General features: G+C 29.2%; 3 protein-coding genes across 10 annotated transcripts in view; 1 reads left to right on the top strand and 2 right to left on the bottom strand.

Annotated features, from left to right (window-relative positions):
• Positions 1-16979, top strand: part of LOC105831431 — an 88723-nt gene extending 71744 nt beyond the window's left edge. Inside the window, exons 4-13 of one of the 2 annotated variants that reach the window (XM_012671557.3) lie at positions 7573-7767; positions 8358-8455; positions 8917-9083; positions 9306-9461; positions 9661-9728; positions 10563-10646; positions 11780-11941; positions 12278-12475; positions 13921-14022; positions 14230-16979. In XM_012671557.3, the coding sequence (XP_012527011.1) occupies positions 7573-7767; positions 8358-8455; positions 8917-9083; positions 9306-9461; positions 9661-9728; positions 10563-10646; positions 11780-11941; positions 12278-12475; positions 13921-14022; positions 14230-14366 (1367 nt within the window). In that variant the 3' untranslated portion in view covers positions 14367-16979. Of the gene's footprint in view, positions 1-7572; positions 7768-8357; positions 8456-8916; positions 9084-9305; positions 9462-9660; positions 9729-10535; positions 10647-11779; positions 11942-12277; positions 12476-13920; positions 14023-14229 lie in introns of both variants that reach the window. The other variant, XM_012671555.3, reaches the window with a different exon arrangement.
• On the bottom strand, positions 999-5853 carry LOC105832314. 3 transcript variants are annotated; one of them, XM_036285283.1, is made up of 2 exons: positions 4960-5853; positions 999-4169 (listed from the first exon to the last, which is right to left on the bottom strand). In XM_036285283.1, the coding sequence occupies exon 2, from the start codon at positions 4094-4096 to the stop codon at positions 2822-2824; it is 1275 nt and encodes a 424-aa protein (XP_036141176.1). In that variant the 5' UTR covers positions 4097-4169; positions 4960-5853; the 3' UTR covers positions 999-2821. The 3 variants fall into 3 exon arrangements, with proteins under 3 accessions (XP_036141176.1, XP_036141177.1, XP_036141178.1); XM_036285284.1 differs by having other exon boundaries at positions 999-5178; positions 5506-5853; XM_036285285.1 differs by having other exon boundaries at positions 999-5178; positions 5561-5853.
• A 2066-nt stretch (positions 16980-19045) lies between the features above and the next one.
• On the bottom strand, positions 19046-21014 carry LOC105831432 (bifunctional transcriptional activator/DNA repair enzyme Ada). 5 transcript variants are annotated; one of them, XM_012671560.3, is made up of 3 exons: positions 20792-21011; positions 19782-19949; positions 19046-19699 (listed from the first exon to the last, which is right to left on the bottom strand). In XM_012671560.3, exon 3 carries the CDS (start codon positions 19671-19673, stop codon positions 19107-19109), a length of 567 nt encoding a protein of 188 aa, XP_012527014.1. In that variant the 5' UTR covers positions 19674-19699; positions 19782-19949; positions 20792-21011; the 3' UTR covers positions 19046-19106. The 5 variants fall into 5 exon arrangements, with proteins under 5 accessions (XP_012527014.1, XP_012527012.1, XP_012527015.1 ...); XM_012671558.3 differs by lacking the exon at positions 19782-19949 and having other exon boundaries at positions 20792-21014; XM_012671561.2 differs by lacking the exon at positions 19782-19949 and having other exon boundaries at positions 20857-21014.
• Between the last annotated feature and the right edge of the window lie 1208 nt (positions 21015-22222).

The following is a 22222-nucleotide window of genomic DNA, read 5'->3' as shown; positions in this document are numbered from 1 at the left end:
AAACTTTTTACATCTTAGAGAGATTTTTTACAAAATAGAATCTCAAACATTAGGAAAAAACTTTGCAAATTGCATTGCTCAGTGAAATCTGCTGCCAGGTATAAAATTTATGAGTTTTTAAGCTTATTTAACAAGATATATGTGTATACACAAATATAATATTATGAACAAATTTTTTTAGAATTTCCGCTTTTTCCAGGAATTTTGTACAAAATTCCAAATAAAATTAGAGAATTTTTTAATATTTAATTTTGAAATAAATTTACCTTATATAAATTTGTTACAAATAAAAAGATTATATTCATCACTAAGATCGGATGCAGACCGTTAGGCGATCTACTTAATCCGTTGATATGTTAAACATATATCGGTCGGAAGAATTAATGTAAGGGAAAGGGAGATAAGATGACGACCTTAAGGCCTTAAGGTTTGTCGATTTTTCTTAATTTTTATGATGGTGTAAAAATAATGATTTTTTTTAGATTCATTAAAGTCTTTTCTATCTATCATAAAAATTAAAAGCTGTTAAATAAATTAAAATTTTAAGAAATTTTGATTTTTTAAGAACGCATCAACTTTGTCATCTTGCCCTCCTATGTGGATAAGATGACTTTTAATAATGAAATAACCAGTATCACAAATTATAAACTTAATTTGCATAACATTAACGCATTTACGTTCGTTGCAGAACATAATCTACAAGTATAAATGCGTTATCTAGCGTCATCCGTCATCTTACCCGCAATCGTAGTATTGACTTATTTATTTAATAAAAAGGTTACACTGTAAGAAATAAAAAATATGAATGCATTAGTATGTGCGTTTTATAACTATACTATGTCATGAGAAAAAAGTATTTACTATACGTCATTCCGTTTACTAAATATTACGTCATTCTCTATAAACAAGTTCTAAAAAGTTATGCATGGGTTATACCTAAAACACATTTCTTATTACAATACATTATTCACTTTTGTGAAATCAAACTACAACAGATAATCTAAAAATTTAAAGCCTTTAATGAGTTCAACATTGAGTCGATATATATTATTAGTTTAGAAAAATTAGCGATTCGTCATCTTACCCATTTCATCTTACCCCCTGTTAGAGACAATGTAGACGAATCAAAAGAATGGACTGCAACTTGATTTATGAGAAAAATGGCGTACAATACAAAAGAAAGCCGCGTAGATTACACACAAGAATATTTATTCAACAAATTGGGTTACACAAATAAACATATCATTTAATTGAAGGATTTACGTTATCATAAAAAAAGAATATCAGTATTAGAAATGATTCTAATCAATAATTAGATAAATTCAATAAAGGCAATTTTAATTGTAACAATGGCAATTAAACGTTTGAAATAATACTTATAGCAGTTAAACAACTGAAAATGATACTAAAGCAATTAAAGCAACTGGAAATAATGATCAATTAATTTTTTATAAGCTTCGTATTCAAGATAAATGAGTAATTAACCTGATTGATGCGTATTCATGTGGTTGAATGTGTAAAACTTTGATCGCCGCTGACTTCAAGCGGGCGACTTAATGTGAGATTTTTGGATAATACCTGTGATAAGATAATAATCCAGCTGTTGTGAGTAGGTAGCTTTGTAAGTAGCCTTGATTAGTTGCTCAAGGACTCAGAGAGCAAGAAAAGGCGCACAATTAAGACCGTATGTTATTGATTTTAATCAATATGGTGGCTGCTGATTCTTATCTTACCAATAGATTTGTTGGAGGTCTCTATCTTCTTCATGTATTCACAATTTGGCGATACATTTTGATGATGTCTGTTGAAAATAAGTGTTGTCGGAACCAGAGCAAAACGTCAAATATGTCTGTTTGTAGTTTGGCTCCAGGATAGAGAATGTCGTTCACCGATACCCCATTGTCCGAGCGGCTCGAACCATTGAATACAACCCGTAATTTTGTTGTATGGCGCTGCTCGCTCCTTAGTGGAGCAAATAGAATACAGGGTGAATGTCGATCTCTGAAGCCGGTACAGGTACTATGTGGCTTAGCAGCAAGTACTCGTGCAGGAAATCCGCATATAATTGGTGGTACGACGATTCCCTGTCGAAGCGTCGATGGAGTGTAATCAAGCACTTTTGAGAACGAGTTCCCTAAAGTTGTCGCCAATGACTTTAGAGGTAACCGAACCATGTATCGACCGCTCATGTCTCGGGAGTGGGTGGAACAGAAGTGCTCTTCACATTTGGTTTCTTCCAGGCTGAATGTTGTGACATTTGCTTTTGATAATTCTTATTGCTCCCAAAACTTGGTTAGCAAAGCCTGGAGATGATGATCAACAGCGCAATGATAACTTCCGGCGATAGCGGCGGTTCTTTCCGTATTCACCGGTTCAGACAAGACCAAAAATGGTCGATTAGGCTATAAGTGAAGAGGGATCGCCCTAAATCAAGTCTGATTTAATTATTTCTGTAAGCATCTGCTTCCAGAATAATGTGAATCTGTTTTGGTTGTCCAAAGTCTGGATCCGCCAGTTGTAATCTTTGAAGGTGATCTCAGGAATTCGTCGGATTTGTAAAGATTGGTAGCTTATAAGTCGCTCGGAAAAATGTATGCGTGTAAGTTATACGTAACGGAAGAGTCATGAATTGAGCTTAACTGTACAACACATGCCCTCACGTACGTCCTGAGTAGGTTTCGCTTATGCCGAGTAGTGGGATATATGCCCTGGTACGGAGTAATCGCAGGGATTTAACTAACTCTTCAGTAATGAATAAGAGTTCGGAGTTGGAAGTAATGAATGAAACTCGTCGCCTTTCGCTTCTTGATTCTTGGAAACTTCAGTTTTTAGTTTCTTGGAGTCTGTCGATGTCGTTAGCTGCCTGACCAGATTTCAAACTGTCGTGGATCATCGAGTGGTGTTTCTGGCCGCATTTTAGGCATCGTCGGGTATTTGAACAGTGAGCTACTACATGATTGCCGAAGCAGTTGAAACATAGGCGCTGCTCTGTAATGAATCTTCGCCTTCGCTGAGCGTTCATTGTTTGAAACTTCGGGCATATATGCAAATAATGGTCTGACTTACACGCTCGGCACGATGAATTTCCTGGCGTTTGAGAAGTGGTGGCCACCAAACTGCATGATTTGTTGTCTGGTTTGCCAGAGGAACGAAGAAATTGATTCTTCTCATTTGATTTGCCGGCAGTATACGATTCCACAGTCTCCCAGACTCGTGACTGACCAATCAAAAACTCCTCGAACTGTCTGAGCGTGGGGTACGAGGTTGTTGACCCCAGTTTGACCTCCCACACTTCCCGAGTGTCCGCATCCAGCAGCCGACCGAGTTGATGCACCAAGATTACATCCCAAGTTTCGATGGGGCATCCCAGCGCCTTGAGAGCTTCAAGTGTTTCGGATACGGTAGAAATAAGTGCATTTAAGTCACGTGCCGACTTCGTCTGAATTTGCTTCAAATTGGCGAGCTTGTCTAGTTGTAACGAAATTAAAATCCGTTTGTTCTCATACCTAGAAACTAATTTCTGCCAGGCAATAGAGAAGGAATCTTCCGACATGGGGATGTTGATCACGAGTTTTGCGGCATCTCCAGTTAAGCACGTTTTGAGATAGAGCATCTTTTCCACATTATTGAGCGTGTCATTGTTTCCTACCGTGGACAGGAATAAATCGTGAAAAGATCGCCACGTATTATAGCTGCCTGAGAATTCCAATGTTTCTAGTCGAGGTAGTCCCCTTTGACTGTTAGATGCATATGACGTAAACGATAAACTTGAAGACTTTGAAGCTGCATTAAATGACTCCATTTCTTCTTGGCGCGCAAGCAGCGTTGCGCGTGCTTGCACGTAAGATTCTTGGCATCGTTCGAAGGTTCTAGTCTTTATGTATGGCTGCTCGTTTACGAACTCCGGATCTTCTAGGCACAAAGTATCATGTTCTGATTGGAATTTTGCCCAATTGTTTTCTAATATCTTCAATCTTGTGTTAATCAAGTGCCGGGTTACTAATTCGGTGTCTCCTTCTAAGGCGCCCTCAAGCGTATTTTGAATACACAAAAATCGGTTTAGCTGTGCCGATATTCGCGACGTTATATGCGACATAATGTGAAATTTATCTCTGTTCGCTCAACGAATCCTTGATTATAAAAATGAGCTTTTATCGATTGTTTGTCACCTGTGGGGAAACGACGATTAAATGTGCTCTCTTTCTTTTTCAATTAATTAATATAATAAGATAAAGAACGTAAGTTGATTCTTTCTTTTTTAATGAATATGAACATGCATGAATAAGCCACGTGGCGTGCTTCCGATGACGCCATATATCCGGCTCGAAGGACCAAAAATATTAGAGACAATGCAGACGAATGAAAAGAATGGCAGGAATGGACTGTATAGATAACTTGATTTATGAGAAAAGTAGCGTGCGTTACAAAAGAAAGCTGCGTGGATTGCACAAGAATATTTATTTAACAAATTGGGTTACACAAATAAACATATCATTTAATTGAAGGATTTACGTTATCATAAAAAAAAGAATATCACCATTAGAAATGACTCTAATCAATAATTAGATGAACTCAATAAAGGCAATTTTAATTGTAACAATGGCAGTTAAACGTTTGAAATAATACTTATAGCAGTTAAACAACTGAAAATGATACTAAAACAATTAAAGCAACTGTATACGGAAATAATAATTAATTAAATTTTTATAAGCTTCTTATTCAAGATAAATGAGTAATTAACCCTATTGATGCATATTCATGTGATTGAATATATAAAACTTCGATCGCCGCTGACTTCAAGCGGGCGACTTATGGCCTGTTCTTTTTAGCTGCACTGGTGCACTGGTGCAACAAGTTAAAGTGAGACAAATATATTTTTTCTCATTTTAACTTATTGCACCAGTGCAGTAGTGCAGCTAAAAAGAACAGGCCTTTAATGTGAGATATTTTGGATAATACCTGTGATAAGATAATAATCCAGAGTAGGTAGCTTTGCACTTCAAAAGCTCCAAAATGATAGATAAAATATCCTATGCGCTTCGCCCAGCCTCATGTGTTAACTGGAATGGCCGTTTGCTCTTCGCAAAGGCCCATGTGTTAGAGAGAGATGGATGGAGACGTCGTTGCGCTTCGCAATGTGTTGATTTTGATAGCTGACTTTTGCTGCTTTCCATTTATCTGAAAGTGAGACTGTCACTCAGTAATGTGAGTATTTTATACTCAGATTGTGACGTCATTACTCAGTGATTTAAAGAAACATGCACGTGATCACTTATTTTAATGACAAAATTATCTCAATATATAACCTCACTTCTAAAGTGAGTATGCCAGATTCAGTAAAGCACACGGTCTTAAAATTGCTCAGATTGTAGGAAACTCAGTTGAATCTCACTTGTGAGAATGCAAAAGGAACGTGCATTTAACTGAGTTATGACGTCACAAGTGAGAATTATTTGAGTTTTGATGTAAATGGAAAGCAGCATTTGTGCTTCACAAAAGTCGCACAGTTGGTTTAAGTGTACACAGCTAGTTGTATTGATTGTTCGAAATATCAATTCACCGCATTAGAATACTAAATTAAACACAAGCTAAAGCAAAAGCAAAGTAACGCTAAAGCATGTGGCTGAGATGTGTCGGTTGCTAAGTGAATTCTTGCTCTCTACTTGCTGACGAACGAATGTATTGCCACAGTATAACCTGGTATAACCAGCAGCGTCACTCCGTGTCGGTTCCTTCGATATCCGAAATCACGTGTCATGTCGCCATGTTGTTGGTAGTAACAACGCGCTCATATTTAAATTGTAGAAAAAAGAAAGTCAATCATAGAAAGATATTTTCATATTATATAAGTAACCGCTATTCAAATTTTCTTAAATAAGTATTGCAAATTTGTAAATATAATATTAAAGCAGTATATATAATCATATAAAAATAAATAAATAATTGAATTGGTAAAAGTAATGATATATTAATTACATCTATATTGTATTATATAATGAATTATATTGGTATTTATAATAAACGGATAAATTTTAAATTTTTATTTTATTTATAAGTAAATTAATATAAATTTTAATTATTTACAATTGAAATGTATATTATATGTCAAATTACGTTATAAATTCTTAACCAATAATTCCAAATTTGTTTATCCTATTTAAAAATCAATATAACTTAAAATTTTTTAATATATGTAAATATGTAAATATATAAATATATACAAAAATTAATAATGAAGAATGTAATATTGACTGCGTTCAGCAGAAAAAGTAGCTTTGCAACCATTCATTTGTAAAATTCTTTTATATGATTAATTTATGCATTTAGATCCGACAGGAACTAAGAGCAAAAACCAATCGTATTAAATTTTACAACAGTTATAAAGCTGCTCTTTTTGCTAAACCTAGTTATTTTTAACATTTGTAAGCTACGATTTATAATTTAGTACTGAAGACATTATTTTATTTGTCATGCATATCGTTATTAATATATTTTATGTATTTAGTTCGTATAAAAAGTATTAATTTATTGCGGTTTTATTACAAATGTAAATGTTTTATAAATAACCTAACCTAACCTAACCTAACCACATCACAATAACCTAACCTAACCTAACCTAACCACATCACAATAATACATGCTCTGCACTGTGCTACGCCATATTATCGGTAGTATAATAAACACGCATGCGCTGTAGCATTTCTCCAACACGATTTTTATAAAACTACTGATTATACTGTGTGTATTGCGCAAAGAGAGGGAAAAGCAAGCGACGTTTTTTGGGGACGCTACCCCCACCAGGCCGTGTAAACTGACTGGAAAGTTGCTGCAGTCTAAGATGTTTTCTCCCTCCAACTCTGTTGGTTATATAACTCGTACATTTTTGTACCATACAGCAGACTCCGCTACACAATCTAATAATTTGATAAAAATCTATTTTTTTTTTTTTTTTTTTTTCGAAATTAACGTTTAACATCTACGACTTTTTAAAAAGTTTTGTGTAACTCAATTTTAATTTTCTTGATTATCAATAAAAATATTCAAATTTTAATTTTAGCTTTAGTTCATTTCAATACAATAATTTTTTGCTGAATTAGTGCTATTGAAAGTTGTTAAAAAATAATGTTAAAATTTGGTAGTTTTTTTTGCGGGTGAGTGTACACAGAAAAAAAATGTAATATAGCCAATAACATATGTGATTGCAGGCTGCCAGCTACATAAAATACTCAATACAATAATATTTGCTATTAATGCAAGTACAATGTTGATACTGCAATAGCATATATTATTGTATTGAGTGTATCTATAATTGGCAGCCCGCAATAATATATCTTATTGAATATATTACATTTTTTTCAGTGTATATATGTATAGTATAATATAGTATAGTATATGTATATCATATATGTATATGTATATGTATATGTAGTATATGTATAGTATATGTTATATATCTAATAAAAGAATAGGTTTTCTGAAAATAAAAGTGTTGTTAGCTAAGAATCCTATCTATTTATTGAATCCTGGAATAAGACTTAATAAATAAATTATTTTTTATTTTTCTGTCAACAGGAACAAAAGAAATCGACGGTTCACCAATTCGGAATGAATATTGTCCCATTTCTGGTCTTTATCATTTCAAATATAGTATCAACAATAACTCCGCCACCTCGTTAGAATGCAACACATTCTCCTCCGAGTTCAGCAATTGTCCAGAGGGGTCAATATTTAATTTAAAATTCAAACGATGTAACTTCGAGACACGTGGTAAGTTCTTTCTTGATTTCCTTATTAGATTTATTATTTATTAGTAATTACAATAAAATACATAAATATGACAGAAATGAAAGATATACATATACATTATATAAATTAATAATTTATAATTCTGAAAATAAAATAATCTCTGAAAAAAAAATAATGATCGAATATTCTAAAGTAACGATTAAACAGATATTTAGATCGGATTAGATAAAAATCCAACAAATTGAAATCATCGGGAAAAAACAAATTATCCGTTTTAACAGTGATAAATAGATATTTATTTTTCGTTTATTTTAGACCACTTTGATTTTATTCCTAGTGATCGAATTTTTATCTAATCTAAATATCCATTTATTTTTTAATAGAACATCCAATCATTATTTTCAGAAAATTTTTTTCAGCGCAATAAAATTAATTGCGATATTTTATGAATTAAAATTTACAATAAATGTGTGTTTACTCTTTATTTTTAAATATTATTAAATTAATTTGAATAGAATGTAATATCATTACTTGGTAATTAATTATTTTAATAAGAAGAGGCAATAAGAAAATTGTAACATTCTTAGAATACATCATTAATCTCATTTCAGATATCAAGTATAGTTGTTTAGGCAGTTGGCCTGGACCGAATAATTCTAAATATATTGCTCTTTGGGACAGTAAGGGCAAGCCTGAATATAGATGTGGGGTACGTTACATAATAAATTATTTTTTTTTAAATAACAAAAAAATAATACAATACGATAGTAATAAGATAGCAATAAAATAGGATAAATAATAAGATAACAATACAATCAATGTTGTGCTTATATAATTTAAAATTATTTAGATAATATTAAGATAAATGAAATGTAAACATATTAGAAGTAAAGATGATTTGAATGTATTCAGATAAACAATTTTTTAATCCAAATAAAAGATTTATTCCGATGAAAAATAAAATTATATATCTATATATCAAATATTGAAAATAATAATATACAATCTTTTAGCTAATATACGAGAACCAATATAAATATTTTTTTAATAATTCAATCTGTTTAATTATGATTATATGAGCAAATCGATATAATATAAATTTAAAAATCGTATACATTTTTATATAAGATTATTAATAACAATTTATGATAAATAAAATGCAATTTTCAGCTATACCATGTTGATAATAAAAGAGGAAAAACTTACATGGCATTTAGCAGTGACTCTAGCTGTATACAGAACTTAGATAATTCAACTAATGGATACGAGACTTTAATTTTGAGCAAGAGTATAAATCAAAAAAAAGTGCCAGACTACGTGAAGAATCATGTTGCTACGTGAGTATATACCAAAGTCTGCGATCATCTAATTCAATTTTATCATTAGACACGTTCTAAATATAATAAAATTAAAGTAGATTTTATTCTTATATTTATTGGACAAATACTTTTTTTAAAAAAAAACCTTATTTAAACCTAATATTTATGAAACGCATAAATATATAAAGCACATGTTATTATTATAAAATAATTGATACACATTATTAATAACATTGTTAGATTTCCAAAATGGGCGCAAGGATTATGGGAGGAGGCTCTGATAATAAATAGAACTATGACTTTTACTGATCTCAATGGTTATAATAGTTACACTTTCATCGCTGTGGAATCAAACGAGGAAACTGGCCGTTATGTGGTGTATTCCAAAGATCAATGGTATATAAGCAATTTAGTTAATACACACAATACACATAATTATATTTATACTGAATCCGCTTTATCGAAATAAAATTGAGAAATATAAAATTAAAGATAAGCTTATTTTTATTGCTTATATAACGTCTTTGTCTTAAAACATTAATTTAACTAACAATGAAAATTAATAAAAGTAAAAAGCATTTATTTTTAATTTTAGTGAGCAAGCCGCTTTTGTGTGTTTAATGATGAGACAGCGCAGCGAAAATGTTCTGGAATTTTCATTAGGTAATTATTCAATTATTTTCTAGATCGACTAGTCTGTATAATTTTTAACAAAGAAAATAATTTTTTCAGTAAAATATAGTAAAAATTTTGTTGTATATTTATTAAAATTTCAAATTTAATGAAATATGAAGTTTATCGAAACTTTAAAATTTTAAAATTTCTATCAGGATAAAATATTAAAAAACCTTTTTTTGTTTATCTTTACCCTTACGGGAAAAAACACTCAAATATTAAGTGTTTACATTTAAATTTAATATTGACTTAACGAAATTTCGATTCGATTTTAATTTGTGGAGAGATCGTGATAACCAGTTAAAAAAACTTAATTTTACTTAACTGTTTATGTATATATATTCCATCCTAATATTTTAGAACAATATTCTAAAACCTAAAAGGTGCATACTTTCCATTTATGTAAAAAAAATGTTTTTAAGTTTTACTCTGTTGTTTCGCTTTAATAAAAAATATTATTAAAATTAAGAAAATAAGCTTAAAACATGATAAATTAATATTTAACGATATAAAAAATACTGATACATAATAAATGTGCTATATAAATAATGGTAGTAAAAAGTATTTTCCTTCTAATAGTAGTAAAAAATAATTATTATAACGTACAATTTGTAAGAAAAAAGATTACAGATGTATTATTCATTGTAACTATTGAAATGTCCGAAATAATGCTTAAATTGAATGTGATTTTCGGAGTTTTTTTGAATGTTTTTTTTCTTCGTAAGGGTATTTACCTTTATATCGTACTTGTTATTTTGTTTATTCTTGTTTTGTTATTACGAATCTAAAAAATAGCACACCCAATAATAACATCACACACAGGAATGTTCTGGAATCCACTGAGTTATCAGGATGATTTGTGCAATGATCTCAATTTTGATAAACCGGTGTGGATGACTCAAGCACGTAAGTGTACATTTTACAGTACCCTTGTAAATAATTTGTGAATAATTTTAACAAGAGCTCTATCTATAAATAAGACTATTCTTAATAAACTTAGTAAACTGTACTAACGCTACTTTGAAAACACGCACAATTATTTGATGCATACATAATGTTTAATACAAATAAAATTTTTTTTACTGCAGCAGATTTTAACCGACAGCTGAATAATATTTCTGTATCAATTTTTAAACACATTTTTGAGTTTTATAATTAACGCGATTAATCGATACAAGTTCGAATTTGAAACATCATCATAAAACATAATCAATTGAAACTAGAAATAATATCATAAAATAAATAGATCGTCGTTTTATAATATTGTCGTTTAATAATAATGATACTTAAGCATCTTAAAGATATTTTGGCTCTGCAATATTAACTAAAAGTTATTAAAATTAAAAAATTGCAAACTTTTTAGAAATTATATTTTTTTCTTTAATTATTAATAAAAAATTTTATTTATGAATGTTCAAATTTTAACTCTGAAACCCACAAAAGAAACAAAACGAAAAAATTTGGTTTTTAATAGTTTACCCAACAAAATAATTTTATTTTGTTATACTTTTAGGTAAACAATTTTTTAATAAATAAGTATGCATCCAAATAAACTTTTGTACCAATGTTTATTAAAATTTTATTTAAATATGTAAAAATTTTGATTTAATTTATAATACTACTTTCTCATGAAATTTTCAAATAAATACTAAGTAAAAAGTACAATTTTTAGTAAACAAGACCAATTAATAATTTTCAAACTAATAAATGAATTATGTTCAAATTTTATAGAGATATTTAAACAGAATAATAAAACAATCTGCGAAATTTTTAAATTTTTGATAATATTTTTAATTGACACGTATATCCTTTAAACATTGTAAATAATTTATTATTTAGTTAAGTTATATTATCTCTAGTTTTAAATTTATAGTGAATTTCAAGTCTAACAATCTAATACGCAATTTATAGAACTGAAAAATATATTTAAAAATTAATGTAAAAATATTATTCAGCACCAAATATTATTTTAATCCACTGTGACTAAAAAAATTCCTTCTTTGTATTATTCACATAATAGTTTAAACATAATTTTTAAGGTATTGAACGTGTGGTGGAGTCACCTTGTCCAATAACGGGCCAATACACAGGAATGATAACAGATCTGTCGGGAATGTGTGCTGAATTAAGCAGCAATTGTAACACTCGCGAAATAATGTATTATAAAGTGAGTGATTGCATATCAGGAGAATTGTATGAAGGTATGTATACAATTTTTAAAATGTGTAAAAAAAATATTAATAGAAATTAATATTAAAACAATAAAAATTAAGATTACTAGGAAAAAATATAAGTTGATGCAAATAGTTCTATTTTCTTTCAAAACAATGTTGTTAAATTTAGTTATTTTTTTGTCTAAATTTTAATAATCTAATAAATCTTATTTCAAGCAATTTTAATTTGTAAGAATTTGTTATATACTGTATGTTATATGTAAATTATTGTTTTATATAATTGATATAATTATAAATTTTTTTTTTTTTTAATATAAATATATAATTTGATTTTTTACAAAATACTTTTACTCCTGTTTTTAGAACGAACATATCTGTGCTTGGGACAATGGGAAGAGAAAGGTGTGATGTATACCTACACTTTGAGAAACGACACTGCTACGAATGAGTGTTTCGTAGGATTAATCATCAACGATGAGGAGATATATATTAAGGAAGCCGGTGACCATTGTATACGAAATATAGATCCTAAAACACAGGGAATGCGTCTTTACAAAAAGGGTAAGCACTTTTATAAAAATATTCTTATAAAGCGCATTTATTAATGCTTTCATATTATTATATACACTTTTATATTATTACTATATCGGCCAAAAATATATCATCTTTAAGTTTTTTTAGCATAACTTTAAGAAAATCAAATGGATTCAACATTTTACAATAAATTTTTTATAAAACTTCTTAATACATCACATAAAATGTATATCTAATACTAAAAGTATCTTTAATTTACTTAAATAAAAGTTATGTTCAAAAAAATTAAAGATGATATACTTTTGGTCGGTACTGTATATTATTTCATATTATTGATACTTTTATGTTATTTAGATTTTCATTTTGGCTGCGTTCCAATATTCACTGCCAATACTGAAAATCTATACGTGACATAAACTATATTTTCAGTACTGGCAGTGAATATTGGAACGCAACCTTTATGATTCGTTAATAACAGTTTTTATACCGAAACATTCACATAAATATTCTGGTAGTAAAAAACATTGGCGCAATTTAAGAAGCAATGTAAAGACAATATTCCAAATATTTGTCCAATATTGTAAAGTGGATGTTTTATCTTATTTAGCAAATTTGTCTAAGCAGCAATATTGATTCAATATTAATTCAACATTGGGCTAATGCATTCTAATTTGCAACTAATATTTTATAATATTTGCGTTACATTAGGAAACATGGGGAAAACATTGGCCAATGCACTCTCAATATAACCAATATTTAACCAATATTAGCCAAAATATATTGTGCTACTAGGATACACATAGTTGTATAAAAGTAAATAAAAAATTATGTTTTTAAAAAGATAAGAACAAATTTAAACTTTATTGAAATTTTATATAATTTTATTGTAAGGTTATCATTTTAATCGAACCTATTTTTATAAACATACATAAACTAAAAACGTCATAAAATATCAACAATAAGTGGTTAAATATTAAACTGATAATAATACAAGAAATTAGAAAAGCTATTTTTTATCGAAGTAGATCTTGATGCTTATATATTGATATTTTCATATCAATTATTAAATTTTTCAGTTTTATATTTGCCGTATGGTTATCAAATTTAAAACACAATCATAAACTGAAGTTGAAAATAATCGACAATATTAAGAATGTTTCAAATACTGCTTTTTGAAAAACTAAATAATATAATAATACCAAAATAAAATAATAATTTTTATAAAACACGTCAGATAGACATTAATTAAAGATGATTTCTAAATGTACTAAATAATATAAAAAAGATAAAGCATTTACCAGAAATATTATATAACGATGTTTATGAATCAAAAATAAGATAAAATTATATAAATTTTTTTTCTTATTTGATTCTATCAAATTGTTTCAACAAAAGTTAAATTTTTCATTTAATCATTGTAACAATAATAGATAACACACATGCACTTGTCTATTATAATAATGTTATTTAAGGACAATGTTATGGAAATTCGCCAAGTCCTGCGCCAACGCCGATGAGACCAATTCCTCATAATCCAATATTGAGGATTACGACTCCACGATCGAGGATATCTGGTAAGTTAATTAAATTTTATCATTTATTATTTAATTTTTTATTTGTTTATAATGTAGCTTATCGAAAGAGAGAGAGAGAGAGAGAGAGAGAGAGAGAGAGAGAGAGAGAGAAATCTTTCCTAATGATTTATATGTATTATACATATATTAAGATTAAAATTAATTAAATATTAAATAATGGTTGATTTTCTTTCTTCTTGATCACAGGAGCTACTCGAGTGCCAGAAAATACAGTTTCTTCATCAGCTTTCTGCAGGTCGACAACATCCATGACTTTTATGCTCTTTGCTGCTGTGGTAATCGCGTTTTTTAAGACATCATTTTCATATACGTTCGAACAATGACAGAATTTCTACAAACTGAATAGTTCGTGATAAGTTAGCTAATAATAACCTTAATGTAAATAGATGAGAAATCAAGATTTTTTTTACAAATGAATCGAATTTTACTTCTTTGTTCAAATCTGAATCAACAAAATTTTATTCGAATCGAATCGAATTTTTAAACACAATTTTTAATTAACAACATAATTATTATTAGGTAATTTTAAAATATAAATAATAAAAAGGATTATTATGTAAGAAAAAATAATTGATTATATGATTTATCTTACATTATTTATTATATATTATAAAATTAAGGGGATGTTGGACTGCTCCTCAAATTTGATCGGGGTCGATAATGCAGTCATTCATGCACATCATTAATGAGATTTGGTATATTTTTTTTTTTATAGATTTAGAAATTCTTTTCCAGAATTAAAGTACACTTATTAATATCAATCTGTGAATTGGATTTTACATCGAGAACGAAAAAAAATTTTTTCATATTATTCCACTTATCGATTTCTTCCGAATCCGTACTCACACATACGAGATTTTCATAGACAGAAATCTATTATATTGAAGCGTCTAAGCTCATTTCTAAAAGCACAGAATTGTTCTTTCTTGTAATGCAATGTGCGGGGCATGCTTGTTTTGTACGTACAAAGTCTAAAACTCTTTTATACGCAGCAAATGTTTTCACGAATCGATCGTAGGAGTCGAACACAAAATTGTAATTTTTTAATTTCTGTTTGTTTTTCATATAAACTTGTGTACACCACATTTATTATTGTCTATATTTTAATTCTGGAGAATTTTTAATTCTGTGTAATCAACAAAAAGATTTTTGACTAAAACAATAATCGCGTTTAATCAGTAAAACAGACACATCTCCAGTATCCCCTTTGAATATGATTATCATATATGATTTGTATTTGAGTCTCTAAGATTTGAAATTTTCAATAGTTTGTGTTGAAATCGTAGAGATTCAAATCTTTATCTGATTCAATTCGGTTCGTATTCGAATAATTCGCATATCTCGATAACTCATGTTGCTACACTTTTATTCTTGTCTAACAGACGATCGAGACATAAATAAGCCAGTTATTTATTGCAACCGACGTAAAACAATATTATAAAGAATGTAACAGACTTGTATATCACATTTTTTTCATCTCGCGTATTTATCTTTGCCCCTGCTGCGTTTCACAAGATTTTTTTTGTAAAATAAATACGAAATTAAAAACTCTTTTATCTGCGTCATCGAGCGAATTGACGAACGTATAGGAATAAAAATTTTTAGAAAAATTAAAAAATGACGATATATGCATTATATTAGAGATGTGCGAATTAACATTTTTTAAACATTGATTTCTTTCTTTAAGACGGAAAATTGAATTTCAAATCGAATTACATCGGATTAAATCGTTGAAATATAATTTCTAATTAACAGCATAATCATTGAATTTATGTTGAATTTAGGTATATAGGTAATAAAGATATTCTCTATAAGAAAAATAATTTCGATTATATGATTTAAAGTCATTTTATGATTTTATAAGATTGTTAATAAAATGTGATTTATATTAAAATCTCCACATTGTGCTGTCCAAAATCGGGACATAACGCATCTTAAAGATGTCTTTAAAATGTCTTTTAATCATGTTTTAGTCAATTTCTAAGAAATGTCTAATAGACGTCTAAAAGACGTTTTAAGAAAATCCTAAAGCTGTTTTGTTTTACCGATTATTTTGATTATTTTCAATTCACTAATCTTTTAATTATATTTACAGAATTAAAAATCCTTTTTCACAATTAAAGTACAGATGATAACATAATACGCACGTAAGAATTTTATACAAAAACGAAAAAAAAATTAATTTTATTTACAAAATAAATTTTTTTATTTTTTGTACAAAATACTTACGTGCGCATTATGTTACGGTCTGTACTTTAATTGTGAAAAAGGATTTTTAATTATGTAAATACAATTAAAAGATTAGTGAATTAAAAATAAGCAAAATAATCGATAAAATAGGACAGCTTTAGCATCCCCTTAAGATTAAATCATAGAAATTCAAATCCGAATCGAATTAAATCTTAATTTTTATTTGATTTATATTAGATTAGTTCGCATATCTCTACAACATATAGACGTATAATTGTACTATGAACTCTTCGTTGACGATTGTGATTAATTCCTATTACGAATTATATATTTATTTAATAGATTCCAATAGAACGAGACCACATAAGTCTCAATAATTTTGGCACTGCCTTGTAAGATATAGGTATTTTACTGTGACTGTCCATAAAAGTCCAAAGAATCATTGTCTACGTGCAAATAAATGATAATTTTTTAATGAAACGAACATCACAGAAAGGCAATGTAGAAATATAAAAGGAATTAATAGTAATTTTTAATGATTGTATAAAAATTCAATTTTTTTAACATCGCGAAGTAAAGTTTTACATTTTATTAACATTAAACTTTTTTAAATCAAATAAAACCTGCCAGACATCATTATATTTAGAATAGTCAAAATAGTGATATTTTTCTAATAATACAAGTAAAATGTCCCTTAAATATTCGTAGAATAGAAAATTCGCTATAAAACATCAATAATTTACATAGAAAAATAAAAGAATTAAACAATTAAGACTGAGCTACTATTTCAATACGGCATGGTTCAATTTCTAATTTCGTTTCTTCTCTATTAGAGTTAAATGATTCTAGCAGATGTGTATTCTTATTCAATATAAAAGAAAACGTATTTTCGTGGACAATACATATCAATAAAAAATTGAAAACTCTGAGAAAAGTACTAAGAAAAGTTAACAATACGAGTGAAAATGTTACTCTTGTTTACAGAATTAAAATGTATTTTAGCATATTTATGTATACTGAAAATAAAACACATGTGAAAGTAAATATTAATGTTCAAAAAAAGTTGATAAAAATCAAATAACAGAATAAAAAACTGATGTAAAAGAATAATTTCACACAAAATATTTTTTAAATTGTAGCACAGTTTCAACACAGATCAAATTTAATATCATACAAAAAATTCAAATTTTTTATATCATGTAAAAAAGTTAATATAAAATTTCTATTTGTACTATAAGCTCTACAAACTTGCTTTCGCATTTAGTATAATATAGAAAATAAAAAGTCATGTATATACATGTAAACTCGTCGATTATTTATTAGTGTATAATATTGATATATGATAGTGAAGCAGATTTAATGGATATATATTTACTATACATATGACTAAATATAATTTGTACAGAAAATTATAACTAATAATTTTAACATTTTATCTTTTATCGCTAAAGGTTTGGTTTTAAAATGTGTTTTTCAGTATTTAATATATATTTAACATAAATAATAATAAACAATTTTTTTCGTAATTTCAATTAAAAGTGTATTATTAAAGGTGTATAGTTGTATAAAAGAATCAAATAAGTAATAATAAGAGTGTAAAAAGTGTATTGCAGAATTCAGATGTCTAACAATAAGATCAGATTTAAGATTAAATTGCAAAAGCACAAATTAGTGTATTTTAATAATATAATTCGAAATATTATTAAAAAACCATTTGCAGAAATTAATTTTCGCAAAAAAGGTATATATATTTAAAAATTCATAATTTGTTATCATTTATATACAATCACAAATGAAAGTATTTAATTTTACAAAGCTATATAACTAATCGCCACGTGAAAACATGATGTAAATATATTAATATAACTAACTTTTTATGAAATATATTTGGAATCAAATGAGATATATTTAGGAAACGCATGAACATTGTATTTTATTTTATTATCTAACAAAAAATTTTGTACTTTTACAATATAATGTATGTGAGAAAAATAAACACTTATTACTTCAATTACGTTATTTCTTTAGATGTTTTTCTTCCACGTAATCTATGATCAAGAGAAGTAAAATTATATAATATGGCCATAATTTACTATTCACTTATAATTAACTAGGAATAACTAACTTCCGAATGCTTTTGTAGATAAATTTTCACTCAAGTGTTAATTTGAATGCAATACAATTATTAATATTAAAATTTCGATAACTTAAAATAACATTTAATATTAATTTTATTTACATTAAAATAGTGTTTATTCAATTATTCTAACATCTACAACTTATAAAGTAGAAAAAAGTATTAAACAATTTTTGATTCATAAATTTTCACTCAGAGTTGAATGTAAGAAATTTATGAGCAACACTCCAAGGTTAAACGCAGAGATAATAAAAGCGAATGAAACCTCGTCATAGAGTACTTAAACAACACATGAAAATTCTCTCCACTTAATGCATGTAAGTAGAGATATATCAATACAACTGCAATTAATGGTTTTCACTGTTTAAAAGTGAAGTTACTGCGTTATAAGGGGCGCGCGCGCCCACACACACGCACACACACTCATTCACTACTTTATTATGTGGTTTTAGTGTAAAGCATGGCATAATTATAAATCAAAGCAATTACATGACATTTAAATAAAAATTCAACTAAAATCAAATCAATTATAAATTAAATATATTTGAATATAATCAAAATTATTGATGTTATATAAAAAAGGACTTAAAAAAATACAAAAATGGTTACAGCAAATATATTAAATTTGAAACATTTAGAGTATAAAAGTATAAAAATAATTATGACAAAATCAAATTTGTAAAATACTTTTTTATATTAAAAACATTATATTCTGTCTCTGTACTTAAATATTAATTTATGACAAAAGTTGCTTTTCATATTCCAGAATGGCTTTTTTCCGTTCAATTCCCCAGGCATACTTAGTGCCATGAAGATACATGTTCTTTGATAATACACGATGGCATGGCACAACGTAAGCAATATAATTTTTGGAAATTGCGTTTCCCACTGCTATTGCCGCTTTAGGATTGTAATCCGCCATTCGTGCGACTTCCTCGTACGTAGTAAACGTCCCTCTAGGGATTCCTATCAAAGATTTCCAAATTTTAATTTGGAATTCTGTGCCTTTCATGATGACACGAACATGAAGATGGGAATCGTCGGGATTAAAAATTTTCGCAACGATAACGCTCGTCTTGTTTCTAGTATCCTCTAATGTGCGAGTCAATGGCCATTTTGCTTTTAAATCTGCGAGAGCTGTCGTTTCATTATCAAAAAATGTCAAATAAGCTATATCTTCATCGATGTCAGTTATGGCAATAAGACATTTCCCGAATGGAGTTCGATGAAATGCGTACAGCAATTGAAATGTCATATAATTATTCTTGTACTCATCCACTGTCATGCTTCGAAATACAACCATGATTATGTTCAGTTTAAGGATCTCATCTGCAATATCGATAAAATTATACTCAATCGACGCGTTTTTGCACGAAACACAAGAATCTGGCACAAAAAAAGCGTCACTCACTTCGCGAAGCAAGATATTTGTAAGTCTGTTTTAGATGTATATTTAGGCTGCGTTCCAAAATTCACTATTAGTATTAAAAATTTACAGTCCATGTTGCGTATACTATTAACCTTTGAACGTCATCTCAGGGTAATTTTGTAATCCAACGCAAATTTAAATCTTAAGAATCTAGAGAGACATTAGCTGGCATTAGCTTCCAAGCAGTACAGACATAAAGTAAAAGTGGGGTACATTTACACCCCAATCTGACGTATGCATTTCATTTAGATACCATACAAAACCCTGTTTTTTTTATGTTTACAGTTCGGATGAGCACTTGCTATAAAAAAGGAGGTACTGCGTTTATGTAAGATGCAAGGTGTGAAAACCATAGGACAATATAGTGTAGCAACTGCTGCTTGGAGTCATAAAATATAATTTCTTTTACTTTAATAATGTATTCTGTATTTAAGAAACAATTAACATTTTTACAATTTTATAGCAAATTAAAATTAATTAATTGTTTTTATTTTTTCCACTATCGTTTTCTTCAACTTTTGTTTGTTAAAATAATTATTCTTTTTAAACCATATTCAAAATCCATTTTATCTTGGTTCTAGATTTTTTACTTTTACAAAACTGTTCGGTTTTTTAAATTAAAAATTAACAAAAATACGAGACTTAAAAATTCTGTAATTTTTTCTAACTTTATTTTGTTCAAATTTTTAATGTACTTAATGGCAATTAATATTATTGTGAATTACACCATCGTCTTTATCACGAAAAGAAGAGATTCATGTAAAACAACATTGATTTCAGTCCATCTGTTCAATGCAAAACCCTTGAAAAGGAATGCGGTACATTTTTAATTCAATATAACATTTGAGGTGGAAAAAATATGTATATCGTCTACGATTAATTTTCAGTACTGACAGTAAATTTTGAAACAAGAGGCCTGTTCTTTGTCGCTGCACTGGTGCAATAAGCTAGAATAAGACACTTTTTTTCTTGCAGATTCATGTTCTACGCACCGAAATACACAAAATAGTGAAATTACAGCCAAATCGGTGAGAAAACCCCTCTCCTCGATAATTACCTATTTTTGTTTGGTATCGGCCTGTCTGTAACGGCCCAAGTAGGTAGGCTCGTATAGAGTTTAGACCTATAATCAAAAATGCGCCAACGGCGAACACAATTTCGATTGGTCACTTGAGTCACGTGGTTTATGTGCCATTGCGTACAGAGCATGGTGGAAGAATGAAGGTGCTCGTTCTCGAGACAAATTTGGGATAGTTCTGCGCAGGGTACCAGGTACGGCCATATTTCAACGTCACAGACATGGCCGCGCCCATGCCGCCTATGGTCGAACGTTGCACGCTTTGAGTATATATACATGGAGGAGGAATGCCAGCACTGAAAGTGTGTCCAAAATCTGTGCGAGAGAGAAAGGTATATCATGATACTTGCTCTCTCTGCGCATGCGTCAAACGCTATATGTACAATAACTGGCATTGTATGTTTCACACACACATACAATTCGTAATTAAGTACAAATAAAGTGCACAAGAAGTGCACAAGAAGTTGGTCTGTTCTTTCTATCTGCACTGTTGCACTGGTGCAATAAGTTAGAATAAGAAAAAATATACTTGTCTTACTTTAACTTATTGCACCGGTGCAACAGTGCAGCTAGAAAGAACAGACCAATGGTCTGTTCTTTCTATCTGCACTGTTGCACTGGTGCAATAAGTTAGAATGAGAAAAAATATACTTGTCTTACTTTAACTTATTGCACCGGTGCAACAGTGCAGCTAGAAAGAACAGACCACTGGTGTTAAAACTGCGGTGCAGATAATGATAATGGCTTAGTTTACATCGTGCATTTGATACGCGTATCAGGTACCATATTCGTATCAAATTCGTACTAAATATTTAGTACGCACGATGTAAACGCTGCCGGATCAATTTGGTACGAGCGTATCAAGTAGGAGTATCGTACTAAACTGATACGCGTACCAAGTGATACAAATGTCGATGTAAACGCATAAAACGCATTTTAGAGAGAATTTAGCAATTGAGCATAACCTCAGTGCTAAAATCTAAAAACCGGTGTGAAAATGTCTTAGTAGGAGACATCAACATAAATTAAATTTGTATTATATTTTTCACAGTACATGCTTAGTACATTCGATGTAAACGCGCCCGTACTAAGGCTTTGGTGCGCACCAAACTTAATACGCGTACTAAGGTTTTGACGATGTAAACTAAGCCATTAACGCATGCGCAGAGAAAGCGAGTATCATGATATACCTTTCTCTCTCGCACAGATCTTGGACACACTTTCGGTCTACATGAAACCATAACAATTCCTCCTCCATGTATATATACTCAAAGGTTGCACGTCACACATGTCGCACGTCGCGTAAAGGCCCTCATGGCCTTCACACATGAATTGACATAACCGT

This window comes from Monomorium pharaonis, chromosome 4 (assembly GCF_013373865.1).
Source record: "Monomorium pharaonis isolate MP-MQ-018 chromosome 4, ASM1337386v2, whole genome shotgun sequence".
Classification (NCBI taxonomy): Eukaryota; Metazoa; Arthropoda; class Insecta; order Hymenoptera; family Formicidae; genus Monomorium; species Monomorium pharaonis.
This window is presented reverse-complemented; position numbering and strand designations above follow the sequence as displayed.